Consider the following 15,670-nt stretch of genomic DNA (forward strand, 5'->3'; position numbering starts at 1 on the left):
CCCTGGTGGCACAATGCAGGTGGTTCTGGCTACCTGTTCTGCACAGTACTCCGGCACTGTGGCGCTTTTTGAGCCCTCAGACCAGGGATTTCCTGCTGGCCTGCTGGCCTCCCCGGCACTGGTTCACGTTGAGGACGGTACTGCACACATCCCCATTGTGAACGTGGGTTCTTCCGACGTGCTTTTGTACCCACGAACAGTGGTAGGTGTCCTTAGTGAGGTCCGTGTGGTAAGCTTGCCCCCTGGTGTAGAGGTTTCGTCTCATACGGCCTCTGTGGTTTCCCAGGTCGTGGCTCCCCCACTACCAGATCAGGTGGAGGCGGTCGACTTGTCAGCCCTGTCTTACGACGAACAAGAAGAAGCGCGAGGTCTTCTTCGGAAACATGTCTCTGTCTTTTCATCTCACGATGGTGACTTGGGCTGCACTGATTTGATTTCCCACGAAATTCCTCTCTTGGATGACGCCCCCGTCCGCCAGCGTTACCGTCGTATTCCACCGTCAGAATACGAAGTGGTTAAAGAGCATATCAACCAGCTGCTGGGCGCACAGGTCATCCGCGAAAGCAGCAGTCCTTTTGCCTCACCGATTGTGCTGGTTAAGAAAAAGGATGGCAGCCTGCGGTTGTGCGTAGACTACCGACAGCTTAACAGCCGGACAAGGAAGGATGCCTTCCCTCTTCCTCGTATTGAGGAGTCACTTGACGCGTTAACCGGAGCTCGTTGGTTCTCCACTATGGATTTAGCCAGCGGCTATAATCAGGTTCCAGTTGCGGAGGCCGACCGACCCAAGACAGCTTTTTGTACTCCGTTCGGGCTGTTCGAGTGGAACCGCATGCCCTTTGGGCTGTGTAACGCGCCTAGCACCTTCCAGCGGCTCATGCAGAGGATTTTCGGAGACCAGCAATGTCAGTCCCTGCTCTTATATCTTGATGACATTGTGGTTTTCTCCTCTACCTTTCAACAACATCTGGAGCGTCTGGAGGTGGTGCTGCAGCGGTTACAACAGGAGGGCCTGAAGGCTAAGCTGTCAAAGTGCTCCTTTTTCCAGCGAGAGGTCAGTTATTTGGGGCATGTCATCTCTGCCAGTGGTGTTTCCACTGATCCGGGCAAAGTGGAGGTGGTAGCCAACTGGCAGCCCCCCACCACCATCTTGGAGTTGCGGTCCTTCCTCGGTTTTGCAAGCTACTATCGCCGCTTCGTGGAGGGGTTCGCCAAGTTGGCTGCCCCTCTACACCGTCTTGTGGCAGAACTGGGGTGCTCTAAGTCCAAGAGGTCACGTCCTGTGTCAGACAAGTGGACGTCAGAACATCAGCAGAGCTTTGATGCCTTAAAGTTTAAGCTCACCAATGCCCCCGTGCTTGCCTATGCCGACTTTACCCTCCCCTTCATCCTGGAGATAGACGCCAGTCATGGAGGCTTGGGAGCGGTACTCTCACAGGAGCAGGAGGGAAAGGTGCGGCCTATAGCATTTGCCAGCCGAGGTTTGAGGCCGACAGAGCGCAACCCAGTTAATTATAGCTCCATGAAGCTAGAGTTTCTGGCTTTAAAGTGGGCAATGGCGGAAAAATTCCGTGAGTACTTGCTTGGGCACAAGTGTCTGGTTTTCACGGATAATAATCCCCTTAGCTATTTGTCCACAGCTAAACTTGGTGCACTGGAGCAACGCTGGGCAGCTCAGCTTGCAGCTTTCGATTTCGAAGTTCGCTACCGCCCTGGTAAGAACAACGCCAATGCAGATGCCCTGTCCCGCTTGTACCCCCCTGTTGCAGCGAACCTGGAAACTGTACTCCCTGGTACGTCACTTCCACCACCCTTGAAGCGAGCTCTACAAACTCGAGGGCCCGAAGCTTGTCAGGCTGCTGTCCAAGCTCTGCCTCAGCACCTTCCTGCTGACATTGGCGCACTTCAGCAGGGTGATCCCGTGCTTTCAGAGGTGTTGACGTTTTGGCAGCAACAACAATATCCCGACCAGGGCGAACGCAGGCGGCTGTCCCAGCTAGCGGTGGCGCTTCTCAAACAGTGGGATAGGCTGACTGAACAAGCGGGGGTGATTTACAGAAAGGTTGCACGGCCCGATGGTGGAGAAGCCGTTCTCCAGGTGCTGTTACCGGCTGTGTTAAAGGAGAAGGTCCTTACCGAGGTTCACCAAAACCATGGCCACCAAGGTGTAGAGAGGACCTTGGAATTGCTAAGGCAGCGTTGCTATTGGCCGGGTATGACCGCCGATGTGAAGCGTTGGTGTCAAACCTGTGAGCGGTGCCAGGTGGCCAAGGACCCAGGGCCATCGGTCCGAAGCTTCATGGGGCATCTGCTAGCCTCGGAGCCAAACGAAATTTTGGCTTTGGATTACACCATGCTTGAACCAACCCATAACGGGCTGGAGAATGTCCTTGTGCTGACCGACGTCTTCAGCAAATACACCCTTGCCTTCGCCACTCGTGACCAGAGAGCTTCTACTGTGGCCCAGGTCCTAGTCACCGAGTGGTTCTCTAAGTTTGGTGTTCCAGCACGAATTCATTCGGACCAAGGTCGGAACTTCGAAAGTGCGCTCATTCGACAGTTATGTGAACTGTATGGGATTGAAAAGTCCCGTACGACTCCGTACCATCCCGCCGGGAATGGGCAATGCGAGCGCTTCAACCGCACGCTGCATGACATGCTGCGCACCCTTCCAGCCTCTAGAAAAAGAGACTGGCATTCTTGTCTACCACAGGTACTATATGCCTATAACACCACTCCCCACCAATCAACTAGGGAGTCGCCCTTTTTCCTTATGTTTGGCCGTGAGGCAAGGCTCCCAGTTGATTTCCTGTTGGGGAGAGTGCAGGCCCCTGTTGGTGGGACTGTAAACGACTGGGTGCAAGAGCACCAGTCCCGGTTGCATCTGGCCTTTGACAGTGTTCGAGATAGGTTAAAAGTCGCAGCTGAGCGCCGGAAAAGGAACCATGATCAGACTGTCCGGTCTGAACCCCTGGTGGAGGGTCAGTTAGTGCTGTTGCGAGACCTTGGCAGGAAAGGTCGTTGTAAGATCCAGGACAAGTGGAATCCAGTGGTGCACAGGGTGGTTCAGGCTCCCCCTGGAGAAGGTCCCGTGTATGCCGTTGCTCCACTGGATGACCTTGCCAAGGTCAAGCGGGTGCACCGCACGCTGCTTAAGGCAGTCGTTGGGATTGCTTCCCCAGACAGCGATCATGCTTCTCCCCCTACTCCACCTGGCCAGCTGGAAATGCAAGACGAACCATCAGATGATGATCTGTTGGCCTTGGTTAGGGAACCTCTTCTCCCACCAGCTGGTCCAAGGGAAAGAGAAGCTCCAACTGCACCAGCCTTGGCTCCACCTGCAGCTGCCACAGTACTTGTTCCCCCTTTCCATCCAGCATCCTCAGCCGCGTCTCCCCCGGAAAGCAGAGGGTCTGAGTCGCAACGTACACCACAGCAGGCGATGTACCCTCCTGCTGATGTGATAATATCCTCACCCTCCGCTCATTCTGCCCCCCCAGCAGTCTATTCCACGGGGAGTAATGAGACTGCAATTCGGCGGACAGCCCGATCTACGGCTGGCCATCACTCAAATCTCCATCATCTCCCCAGACCTGCCAACGAAGGGGCCAATCCGACGCCCCTGGCAGCCCATCTGAATGCAGTGTCTGCCTTCTTTAGACCTTGGCACTAACCCCTACACTTTTCTAATGCATCGTCGGGTCGACGATGAAAAAGGGGGGGGTGGATTGTGGCAGTATGATGTCCTGCTGTGCTCAATTATACCACAGGTGGAATTTGCACTCAATTTCAGGCCTCAGCCTATTAGCACGGAGGGTGAGGGAATAAAAGGCGGTTGTGTTCCCTCCCCTCGCCCTCTCACTTCCTGGTTCCAAGCTCTTCCGGTTTCCCGGCGTTTCCTTCGCAGCGTTCAGTGCAGTGGTCCATTGTGGTCTAGTGGATGGTGGCGATCCTCTCTATGTGTGTCACAAGCTTTGAAAAGACAAGTGCTTCCTGAACGCATCGCCAGCGCACCATAACACGGAGCTGTGTAAAGCCTCCTCGGTTCTAATCACCGGAGGACAACTGCTAAAAAAGACCCGTGGCCACTGACTGAACTCAAGATAAGGACAGGGGACACTGCTGCTTCGCATGCCCTTTTTTATTTGTGTGATTTGTTTGCTGTGGACTTTATTTGCTGTGCTCCGTTTCCTTTTTGCTTTGCCTGTCGCTCCCGGCTTAAACTCCGACGCCGCTGTGAGCATATTGCTTGCGGGAGCTGGGTGTTCTAGTCCTGGTCCCGGGCTTCTTTCCCCGAGCCGCAGACCCGGGCTGTAGTCTCCCTGTCTGGGCTGCGTGTGTTTGTGACAGAAGCTTGTAGCAGTTGCTGCAACAGTGTGGATGAGAGTGAGTGAGTGAGTTTACTATAGGGCTGTTTTGTTTGTTTTGAGATTAAGCTGGATATTTGTTTCAGGTTTATTTTGTTGAGTTGGTAACTCTGGCCAGAGACCCCTTTCTTTATTTCATTTACACCATTTGGATAAATTGCTCATTACTTTTGCTTTAGTTCTTTGGTACCTACAACGGCTTTTGTTCATTGTGTTAACAGTATTTCATATTTTCTGCTGAAGGAGTTGTGTATTATTGTGTCTAACTGTTTTTCTTTTGTTGTGCAGCTGCTGGGAGCCGGTGGTGGTGGTGGCATCCCCGGTGGTGGTTTCCCTTCGTGTGCTGTGGTCCTGAGTTTGGTTTTTTGTGCACCTCACCTTTTGCTGTGCGTGTGTGTGAGTGGGGTGTTCCTTTTTAATTTTGGATTCCTCACCCCTGTTCCCCCCTCACCATCGGTAAGCCTCAGCTATTAATACAACCTGGTGTTATTTCTGTTGGCCCTTTTGTTACAATTTTAACCTGTTTTTATATACAAATAAATGGTCTATGGCCTGTTGAATGGTGAACCACGTCTCTGGTATTTCCTTTGTATAATTTACCTGTGTGTCCTTATTAAATTTAGTTAGTTAGAATTCCCTGGGTGAAACTCCCAGGGTGGCGTTGTTGGTCCTCCAATTTTGTAGATTCTGCTATTTATAAAAAGTAATAACAGCCCCTCGTAACGCCACACTTTATTGATCCGTACAGGAAATTCTGGTGTCAGCAGCATCGTTCAGCATAAAAGGTACATTAATACGCTGCAGGTGTACAAAACTACTAAAATATTATCGTTTTTGTATGCTAAAGCTAAGATAATTAAGAGTTTATGTGACTTAAACAGAGTATTGAAATGCTTAAACAGAGCAGATTTGTTGTAACACTTAACTTTTCTCGACAAGTAATAGCAAATACTGTACAAATGAGATATGGTCGATACATACACTACATTGATGATTCAGAATGATAATAACCAACAAATACCCAAATTCTGAAATTCCCTTCTCAGTACAAATCACTTAATGAGAATATTGAGCAAGTGAAACAGAGGGCTTTAGATACATAAACATCACTTTTTGTACTTCACAGCTATCCTAAAATCGAAAGAAGCCTCCATCATCCTCACTTGATGTTTTCAGTTTTGTCCATCAGAACTATTGCAGATCCCTTATCGTAAATCCTTGTCATGCATCATGTACTTTATCGTCATCATCGTGGTCACTATCATCTGAGTAATTCTCATGATCATCTGAGTAGTGATAGCTATCATCAGAATAGTGATAATCTTTGCCATCGTGATCCTCTTCCATGTGGTGACCGCTGCCGTCTTCACCATCTTGGTTGTTTGACGAGGCCTTATCACTCTCGTCCTCCACCCGTCCTCCATCCCTCTCATCCGTATCATCAATGTCTTCATCATCAAGGAAGACCTTCCTGTAGCAAACAGGTTCATAATCCGCATCTGCCTCTTCTGGGTCACTAAAGAACAGAAAAAGGGCAGAGTTCCAGTCTGGACATCTAGATATACATTTCCACTATTACACCAAGCAATAGAGAATATGTTCACAAACATTTTAAGTCATTTATTATCCATTTACTCTACAGCCACTTTATCCAGTTTCGAGGTGTGGCGATGTTTGAGTCTAAACCTGGCTGTCATCCGACAAGAGATGGGGAAAATGCTGGTCACGTAACTCGAAACAAATGAGATACACATGTATATTTGCTCACACTCACTAATATGGCCAATTTTATATCACTAATCTGGGTAACAGATTAACAGGTTATAATCAGCTGGAGTATGTGGGGAAAACCTCCACAGGCACAAGCAGAACATATTACACTTAACACAGAAAAGCTCCAGCCGAGAACCAAACTTGGAACTTTTTGTGATGCTACCTGACTAACCACCTTACCACCATGTTGTCAGGAAAGGGGTTGAGATTTTACATTTATTTTATAGTAACATTAAAGCTGAGCTCAAGTTTGCTTCAAATAGGCTCTCTGAAACAAAAACGCCAGTTGTGCTGAACCAGATCGTGGAAACCAGTGTACCAATAATGTAGTGTAAGACATGCTGATACAGTTATTGCATGAGTGCTTGATTGTTCAAAGTAACTGACTGGTTTTCTTGATAATCTCTATGGACTTACTTTGTCTTGTTCTCACTGGAGAGGGAGGATTTATGTAGAGACGCTGATCTGGCTGCCTTGGTGCTGACAAACTCCTCCGTCACGTCACATCCTTGCAGGGTTTTGATGTATTGCTTCTCTGCTGCCCGTTTGGCATTCCTCTGTTATCAACGCACAGGTTCAGAAAGCTACACACACTAATCAAAGCTGTGATATAGAGAAAGGACCTTTCTGTGACATAATGCATCCCCACACATAGCTCTTTTTTTAGACTATTAACTTGACCTCAAATTGACTTACTTGACTAGTTTATTGAACAAAGTGTCTTTATTAAAAACTGAACTTGAGTTGGGTTTCCAGTGCAATGAACACTTACGTGTTTGGAAACCCATTTAATTAGAAATGGTTGTAAATTGGTTACTTAACTTCAAATCAGTTATCAGTTATATTTCTTTGGCTTTTACATTTGGTGTTTTTGCTGCACAAACATTTGTTTCACATAATTTTGCTGTTTGTTTTCTTTTCATTCATTACAAAGGACCTTTCCAAAATATGTGTGACTAAAATGTTTGGGGTAGACACATTGAGAAGTATCATTTACTGCACATCCAAAAATAACCTCTATCACTTGTGCTGTGCTTGTGGTTATTTTATAATTTCAATGTAATTTTGGTTAAATGCTTTTTTATAACACCCAGACTTCATCTGGATAGAAACACTTAAAAGAAAAGCTAGACTTTACCTTTGCCTCAGTGTGGGAGGTTTCTCTCAAATATCATAACAAAAACATACCAAAAACAGAAAGAATATCACTGTCCCTCTCTCCTTCACATACTCCAAAATGAAAAATGTATTGGCAACCTAAGTTTATGCAAATATTTGCAGTTTTTTATTAAAGCATACTGATCATCTTCTAGTTTATGATCTTTAGACAATAGTGTGCAGTCACAAAGAAATATATGATAAGAGAAAACAAAGGCTCTGATTCACCTGTGCAACCTGCTCCAGCAGCAGTGGCCTTCCTTTCACTCTCTCCTGCATGTCCTTAATCTCGCGCTGGTATTCCTTCTTGCGCTCAAGATCCTGTTTCCTGTACATCATAATAAATACTTGTTAATAATCACTTAAAAAACAGAAAAACTACATGACATTGTTAATTCTTCATATGCTGCAAATAAAAAGCAAACAAAAGAGGTTTGTGTTTTAAAACGTACCTGAACTCTTTCAGTTTGTTCTGGTTGGTCTGTGCCAGAGTCAGATGGGGGTCATTAGCTTGGGCACGTTTCAAAACCACCCTCTGAAGCTTCTTCTCCCTTTGCCTCTGTTTTTCCTTCCACCGCTCCTCCTCTTCCTCCTCTTTCTTCCTCTGGTCCAAGAGCTTTCTACTCAGGGAGATAATGTTTTTGTTACAGATGGAGGAAGGTTTGGAGGAAGGGACTTTGGCAGGGAGGGAGCACATTTCTCAGCAATCACTTCGATTTGGGGTTATTGGCTGGGGATGTTGGGGGGGAAAGGGAATTCTTCAAAGATTAGGGTTTAAATGTTTTAAAGGAGGTCTAAAATACGGTATCTGCTTGGGTTACTATGTCTAAACAGGACATTGGAGTTCTGGGGCTCTAACTATCTCAATTATAACGGTGCAAGCCTCTGGGGTCCTAACATGGTACCTCACAGCCTCGTGGCGCTTTTTTGTGGTGTCTGTGACTTTGGCAGGCAGGAGTTCAAGGCTGCCTGAGAGGGAAGAACAGAGGCTTGAGTTTGGCGTCCGCACTTCCCCGGGACTGATGTAAGGCCAGCGCTGCATCCGAGGGCTGCTCTGCTCTTTCTCAATGTCGGCTATGACACGTTCTCGGTGAGAGGAGATCTGCGATGTCTTCAGGTCAAAGGGTTCGCACGTAGTTGTAGACTTCACCTCCTTCTGCTTCTCCAGCTGCTTTTGGAAGCGTCTGTAACTGGCGTTGAAATCAGGTATCTCTCTGTTTATTTGTGGCCTGTGTGAGAAGTCTTCATCTGAACAGCCACCGTGTTTGGTGTTCTTGCGTTCACTGAGCCGCCGTGTGAGCATGCTGGAAGGCATTGAAGCACTATGGAGCATCTCGTGGGCCCTCATCTGTATCTTTATAGACCGGTACAGCTGCTCCTCTTTCATCAGTTCACCCGATGCTGCTGCATACACAGACTTTGGCACAGGTTTAGCTTTAAAAGGTTTAACTTTATCCTGGTCGGACGCCTTTGATTGACGTAGATGTTTCTGCTCCTTCTTTAGCCGCTCCCTCTCCAGGAAACTGAAGGGCTTCTGAATGGTTCGAGGAAGCTGCTCCTCTCCCTCTCGCATAGCGCGCCGCCGTTCCTCCTTCCGCTCCTGCAGCTCTTCATAAAGTGGGAGGTGAACATGTGCAGGAACTGGGCTGGCGCGAAACTTCCTTTGACATTCGGTCAATTCCTCCAACTGTCGTCGCAGCTCTGTGTTCTCAAATTCAATCTCTGAGCGTGTTTTTATGCCACGCTTTCGCTTTTCAGCTTCACGCAGTGTCATGTGGAAAGGTTTTGGGATGGTCACTTTATGTTTCCACTGCTCCTGTTGTCCATCTTTGTTTCCTGGGCTGTTCTTCTCTTTCCCCCTTCGTGTTCTCCTCTCATCTCCTGGCATACTCTGCAGTGACGAGGATAGGTGATGCTTATAAGGAGACATCCTGAAGTCCATCCACATATTCTTGATGTGCTCTTTGGGAGAAAGAAGCAGGCCGTTCTCCACATTGTCACCAACAGCTTCATCTTCATCTTCATCTGAAGAATCTGACTTTCCAGAGTCCCATCTCAGTTCCACAGCAGAATGTGCCTTCCTCAAACAATAGTGGTAAGGAGCCGGGCTAGTATTTGTCCACAGTACACTGAAATAAACAAATGAATACATCATTTTAAATCAATTAATATAACAAACTCTTTAAAGCTCAAATTCACCATTCTGCAATCAGTTAGTACCTCCAATGAATGAGCCACACAATCCAGCTACGTTCATCGTAGCCTCTTTCATGTGTACATTTGTTCTGACTCTGAAAACACGCATATATTTCTATTCATATGCACAGACGATTGTGCTGCCACATTTCAAACGAGAACATTTAACCCTTGCACGACGAAGACCCTCAGTTCCTGCAGAGGGCTTATCTTACCCTTAGCGCCTTGTACGGTTTAATCAGCCTACAGTCTGTGAAGATGTGTGCATTAAGGTTGTCCTCCTACAGTTTATCCTAATAATCTGTATGCAGAGCCTACAGGACTGTCTCAGAAAATTAGAATATTGTGATAGTTCTTTATTTTCTGTAATGCAATTAAAAAAACAAAAATGTCATACATTCTGGATTCATTACAAATCAACTGAAATATTGCAAGCCTTTTATTATTTTAATATTGCTGATTATGGCTTACAGTTTAAGATTAAGATTCCCAGAATATTCTAATTTTCTGAAATAGGATATTTGAGTTTTCTTAAACTGTAACCCATGATCAGCAATATTAAAATAATAAAAGGCTTGCAATATTTCAGTTGATTTGTAATGAATCCAGAATGTATGACATTTTTGCATTACAGAAAATAAAGGACTTTATCACAATATTCTAATTTTCTGAGACAGTCCTGTATATCCTCTTCTTCCTCAGCCATGCCTTTGTAATAAATGCACAATGTGGTTTTTCATTGTCTTGTTGAAAAAAAAAAAATCATGCATGTCTTTGAAAAAGATGTCTCCTTATGGTGCCATTTATTGCTCTAAAACCACAATGTAATTTATATACAGTACATTAATGCTGCCACCACAAACCTGTTAATGATCTTACCAGTGAAAATACCTAAAACAATCACTGATCATGGCTTTAGGAGTTATTGATAATACAACTTTCTGGATGGTTTATTTTGCCTTTCAATGGAACCCCACAGTGCTCATTTCTTCCAAAAGAAGATCTGGTGCACTGGTTCCTCTGACAACGATACACACAACACACCACAGTAGACTGGGTGATAGTTCATCCCGGATGCCTCCCAGCTCAGAGATGTCAGCGCTGCCTGGTGTGTGGCTACACTTATTTAATAATAGTTCAACCAACCACATGTTTCTTCAGGTTGGACAGAGATATTCTGAATGTCATTATTTATATGATGTAGATCCCCAGTACAAAATAACTAAGCTGTGAATTATATGAGCTCTTTAAAACATAGTGGGGAAAGAATTTTGATGACAGTCACCTAAAGTCAAAATATGATATATGTCGTTGATAAATTGATAGAATTAATAGAACTATCTTATTTCGGTTCAGCTGCAGAGCATCCTCTCAGTTTTTTAAGCTATCGTTTTAGTAATTTTAGAACACTGGAAGAAAACAATCTAAATCATCAAATAAATTATTATTGAATGACACAAATGGTCAAATTCAATTTTCAACACTTTAAATGGCTCTAAAATAGTTACCACTGTTAAATCAGCAGTGGTAGAACACATTTTAAAGATGGATATATCTAAAATTCAAAGACACATTAAATTAATAATATATATATATATATATATATATATATATATATATATATATATATATATATATATATATATATATATATATATATATATATATATAGGGCAGGAGTGATAATCTCTTGTCATGAACCAAGAAGCAAGTAATTATTAATATTTGGTTGTATTGTCTATTTAGTGCATGTGCAAAATATCTGTGTTAAGAGCTTAAAAACTACGGGAAGACATTAACTACGACAGCACACATGTTGAGTCCTGCTCATCCGGACCAAAAGCCACCCACCTGTGCTCCACTTCCAGGGCTGTTGTATCTAACGGCTCCATGGACTTGAGCTGCAGCTTTTCCTGGTACATGCTCTCCAGTTCAGCCATGGTGCGCACGTGGGCTTTCTTCAGCTCCTCCAGCTTGCTGTAGTACTCCTCATTTGAAAAGAAGATCTCACTCAAGTCAAAGCAGCCTCTTGCTGTTCTGTAGTTGCTTCTTATGTGGATGTCCCCCCTCCCCAGACAGTCGTCATCACAGAAATCAGAGCCCGAGTCCTCATACTCCATCTGAAACGGTCAAAGTTAACACATACTCAAATCAGTTGTTTTATTTTTTTTATTAGAGTTGGTTGTAATTGGAAATGGCTGTTCTCATATCATTATTTATTGATATAAAAATGCACCCTGTTGTGTTTTGTTTCTCTTTTAGCTGGCAGAGCAGCTACAAGGTGTCCCCCTCCTCAGTAGTGCTGAAGCGCCATCAGGACTAAGCCTATTATCCTGCAGCGGGAGTGACAAGGGCCATATGGTGGAGCACAAAAGAAGGCTTAGCACCAAAGGCCTCTCTTGACATATACTGTACCTTGATGTCTGGTCCCATTACTCTATTTCTTGGACTGTTTGTCAGACGTGTCACTGAAATGGGACAACAGCAACATACTGCATGGAAGGACAGTTATGTTATTGGTCAGGGGATAGATAAGAGTTTGGGATTATCAACTGAATGCAACGTCTGGTAATCTAGGGAACACGGAAATCCGAGAATAGTCGAGACAACAAATTACACAGGTCAAATCCCTTCCTTGACCTGAAACTGTCACCATGCTGTTGACTGGGCAACATCAGACTCAACTCTAAAGGAGTACTACAGTCTCACTCAGACACAATTACATTACTAATATTAGGGAGAGGGCTACCTCACACCAGCTCAGCTAAATTGTAATTTTAATATAAGACGTGTCATGTTAGATTATACAATGGAGAACACCAGGGGTGCAGATCCGATGTCAGGATGGGGGGGGGGGAGACCAACGTGATTTTAATTTTAAATTTTTTGCCAATATGCAACTCATACCATGCCATAAATTGGTAAAGGCTCGCCAAAAAATACTGCACAGCCTGTCGCTGAGCCACCAGTTGATTATTGAAAAGGCTTCGTTGAAAACAGACGTATACGACCGGGAGGAGGCAGGAAAACAGCGGAGAAGTGAGCCACATGTTGGCTACGGGCAGGTACGAATGTAAACAGAACGTTGACAAAAAGTCATTGTCAAGCTCGTCAAAAATTTTAAAAATATGAATTCAGACTAAAAAGAAAAAATGTATGGAGTAGCAATACTTTCATTCTGTACACCTCAAAACGCACCGTGGATGTATTATTTTTTTAGAAATATATTTTTAATAAATATTCTACATATTCAACCTTTAAGTCTGAAAATACATTTGTTCAATTTTGAATAATTTAGGGTATTTTTATTGGGGGGGACAATTCATGTTTTTCAGAAATTGGGGGGGACATGTCCCCCCCCCGGGATCTGCACCCATGGAGACACTATAAATGGTATTATATACAGTAACAGGACTGTCTCAGAAAATTGGAATATTGTGATTTTCTGTAATGCAAATTACAAAAACAAAAATGTCATACATTCTGGATTCATTACAAATCAACTGAAATATTGCAAGCCTTTTATTATTTTAATATTGCTGATCATGGTTTACAGCTTAAGAAAACTCAAATATCCTATCTCAAAAATTAGAATATTCTGGGAATCTTAACCTTAAACTGTAAGCCATAATCAGCATTATTAAAATAATAAAAGGCTGGCAATATTTCAGTTGATTTGTAATGAATCCAGAATGTATGACATTTTTGTTTTTGTAATTGCATTACAGAAAATAAAGAACTTTATCACAATATTCTAACTTTCTGAGACAGTCCTGTATAAAGGCTGATCTGAACAGCTGCATTGACTCTGATTATAAGTGTGTTACCTCCTGCCAGTCCGGGTGGTGTGTGTGGTCTGTAGCGGGGCCCTGCGGGGCAGAGCCGCGCTCATAGGACGCCAGCGGCGTCTTGGTGTTCGGGTCGACCGGCGTTTTCAGGCACGAGGTCACCAGGACGTTCGCCCGGTGAGCGTTGGCCATCGATGGCCTCGATGATCCACCCCGGGTTCTCTAAATTATTGGTTTTAAAACAGCTTTGTCGTCAATTATGAGTTTGCTCTCACTACTTCAGTGGCCGGTCACAGTTGACAGAACTCCTTAGCAACGGAGAAGCTTGGTTGGCAAGGAAGTGACGAAACGTAGTAGGAAGTGACGTAGGCGGATACAAATTACATGTGGCGCATTCGTTCTATAATACATCCATGGGCCATGGGCGCATTATGATTTTTTCCTTTCCTCCATGTCGATCGTTAATATAATACATCCATGATGTCGATTCAACTGTTTTTAAAATGAATTTTGACTAAACATACAGGACTGTCTCAGAAAATTAGAATATTGTGATAAAGTTCTTTATTTTCTGTAATGCAATTAAAAAAACTAAAATGTCATACATTCTGGATTCATTACGTATCAACTCAAATATTGCAAGCCTTTTATTATTTTAATATTGCTGATTATGGCTTACAGTTTAAGATTAAGATTCCCAGAATATTTAAATTTTTTGAGATAGGATATTTGAGTTTTCTTAAGCTGTAAACCATGATCAGCAATATTAAAATAATAAAAGGCTTGCAATTTTTCACTTGATTTGTAATGAATCCAGAATGTATGACATTTTTGTTTTTGTAATTGCATTACAGAAAATCACAATATTCTAATTTTCTGAGACAGTCCTGTATGATCAGCCGATAACACCTCCGTTTTCATTTCTGAAGTGGTAAAAATAAATAAAATAAATTCTAATCTTACATGGATAATATGGAGATTGATTTTGATTTGTCACAGCAGCTTAATGATTTTATTTTAATTGTTTTGCTCCAGTAAACCATAAAAGTTGGCATGGAAAATAACTACCTCGTTCCAGTAATATTTGTCAAGACAATTCGAACGCAATTTTGTGCACAGAGGGTCTATTGGCAACAACTGTCCTGATACCAGAAACTGCATTTTTTTGGCATTTGACTACACCACTAAAACCGTTTAATATGCATTACTCAGGGGGAGGCGGCATTCAGTTTTTATGGTCCCCGATTGTGGAACAGCCTCCCGGAGAACCTCAGGGCCGCAGAGACTGTTGATGTTTTTAAAAAGAGGCTCAAGACCCATCTCTTTAATCAGGCTTTTAACTGACTCATTTAACTCTTTTACATTTCTTATGCTCACCCTTATTTTTATTAAATCTTACTGCTCTGTTTTATATTTAGTTTATCCTTTCTTATCGTATTTTATTTTTGTTTAATCTCAATGTTTTATCTAAATATTTTAGTTGTTATTTATGGTCTATTTTATACATTTTACTGTTTTATTATTTTAGTTTTTAATGTCTTACTTTCTAGACATACTTTTAGGATTTTATGTTTGTATGTTTTATGTTTTTTATAAACTCCTTTAGTGTATTTTATCCTGTTTTCTTGTAGCTTTTATCTCCAGTGTTTCCTCATGGGGAGCCTCCATGCTGGGAGTGACTCTGGTCTGCAGGGGGTCGTCCTGGGGGTCGTTCTGGCCTGGATGGTGGTGGAGCTCTGCACCACGGCTTCACCGCTGTGGTGTGGACTCCTCTTTCCGTCCGGGCCGGGATGGTCTCTGTGGCCCCCCCCCCCCTTGTAGCTGCGGGCTATGAGACCTCCTGGCCTGGACGGCTCCCTGTTACCGTTTCCTCACCTGGATCCTCTGTGCCTAGCCATGTCTACACCATGTGTCTGCGTGCGTGTCTGTGTGTGTTAGGAATTTAGGTGAATTGTCTGCGGGGAGGGGGGGGGGGGGGCATTAATAAGTTTTATGTTTATTTGTTTTTTCTTGTTTTTTTTTTTTTTTTTTTCTGTTAAGCACTTTGTGTTTCATCATTTGTAGGAAAAGTGCTATATAAATAAAGTTTGATTTGATTTGATTTGATACTGTTGATAATAAACATCACTAAGACCGTTTAATATGCATTACTGTTGATAGTAAAGACTATCTGATGAACATTTGATTTGGAGCACCAGCTCAAAATTAGATTCACCTAATTTTTCATTCATCAGTGATTGCACTACTGACAATGTTTAACTTTTTGCATAGACATGACTATTTTCCATTTCATTTATTCACTCTTTAATGTTCATGATTTGCAACATGAACATGAGTTAAAATCACCTTAATGTTAACAATATTCTGTGTATAGTACATAGAGCCATG

General features: G+C 43.5%; 1 protein-coding gene across 2 annotated transcripts; it reads right to left on the reverse strand.

The window, feature by feature from the left end:
• Positions 1-5,102: 5,102 nt before the first annotated feature.
• fam161a (FAM161 centrosomal protein A) lies at positions 5,103-13,567 on the reverse strand. Of its 2 annotated transcripts, none has more exons than XM_061725195.1 (7): positions 13,322-13,567; positions 11,346-11,614; positions 8,204-9,427; positions 7,751-7,918; positions 7,527-7,626; positions 6,558-6,697; positions 5,103-5,883 (listed from the first exon to the last, which is right to left on the reverse strand). In XM_061725195.1, exons 1-7 carry the CDS (start codon positions 13,472-13,474, stop codon positions 5,589-5,591), a joined length of 2,349 nt encoding a protein of 782 aa, XP_061581179.1. In that variant the 5' UTR covers positions 13,475-13,567; the 3' UTR covers positions 5,103-5,588. The 2 variants fall into 2 exon arrangements, with proteins under 2 accessions (XP_061581179.1, XP_061581189.1); XM_061725205.1 differs by lacking the exon at positions 13,322-13,567 and adding an exon at positions 11,731-12,057.
• Positions 13,568-15,670: the final 2,103 nt, after the last annotated feature.

Source organism: Cololabis saira, chromosome 1 (assembly GCF_033807715.1).
Source record: "Cololabis saira isolate AMF1-May2022 chromosome 1, fColSai1.1, whole genome shotgun sequence".
NCBI lineage: Eukaryota > Metazoa > Chordata > Actinopteri > Beloniformes > Belonidae > Cololabis > Cololabis saira.

What these genes read in the sequence shown, in the direction of transcription:
- fam161a (XM_061725195.1), bottom strand. Translation starts at nt 13,474, where the DNA reads ATGGCCAACGCTCACCGGGCGAACGTCCTGGTGACCTCGTGCCTGAAA. An exon ending in GCCCTGGAAGTGGAGCACAG is followed by an intron (nt 9,428 to 11,345) that starts GTGGGTGGCTTT and finishes TGTTTATTTCAG; the next exon opens with TGTACTGTGGACAAATACTA. An exon ending in TGCTGGAGCAGGTTGCACAG is followed by an intron (nt 6,698 to 7,526) that starts GTGAATCAGAGC and finishes CGTTGATAACAG; the next exon opens with AGGAATGCCAAACGGGCAGC.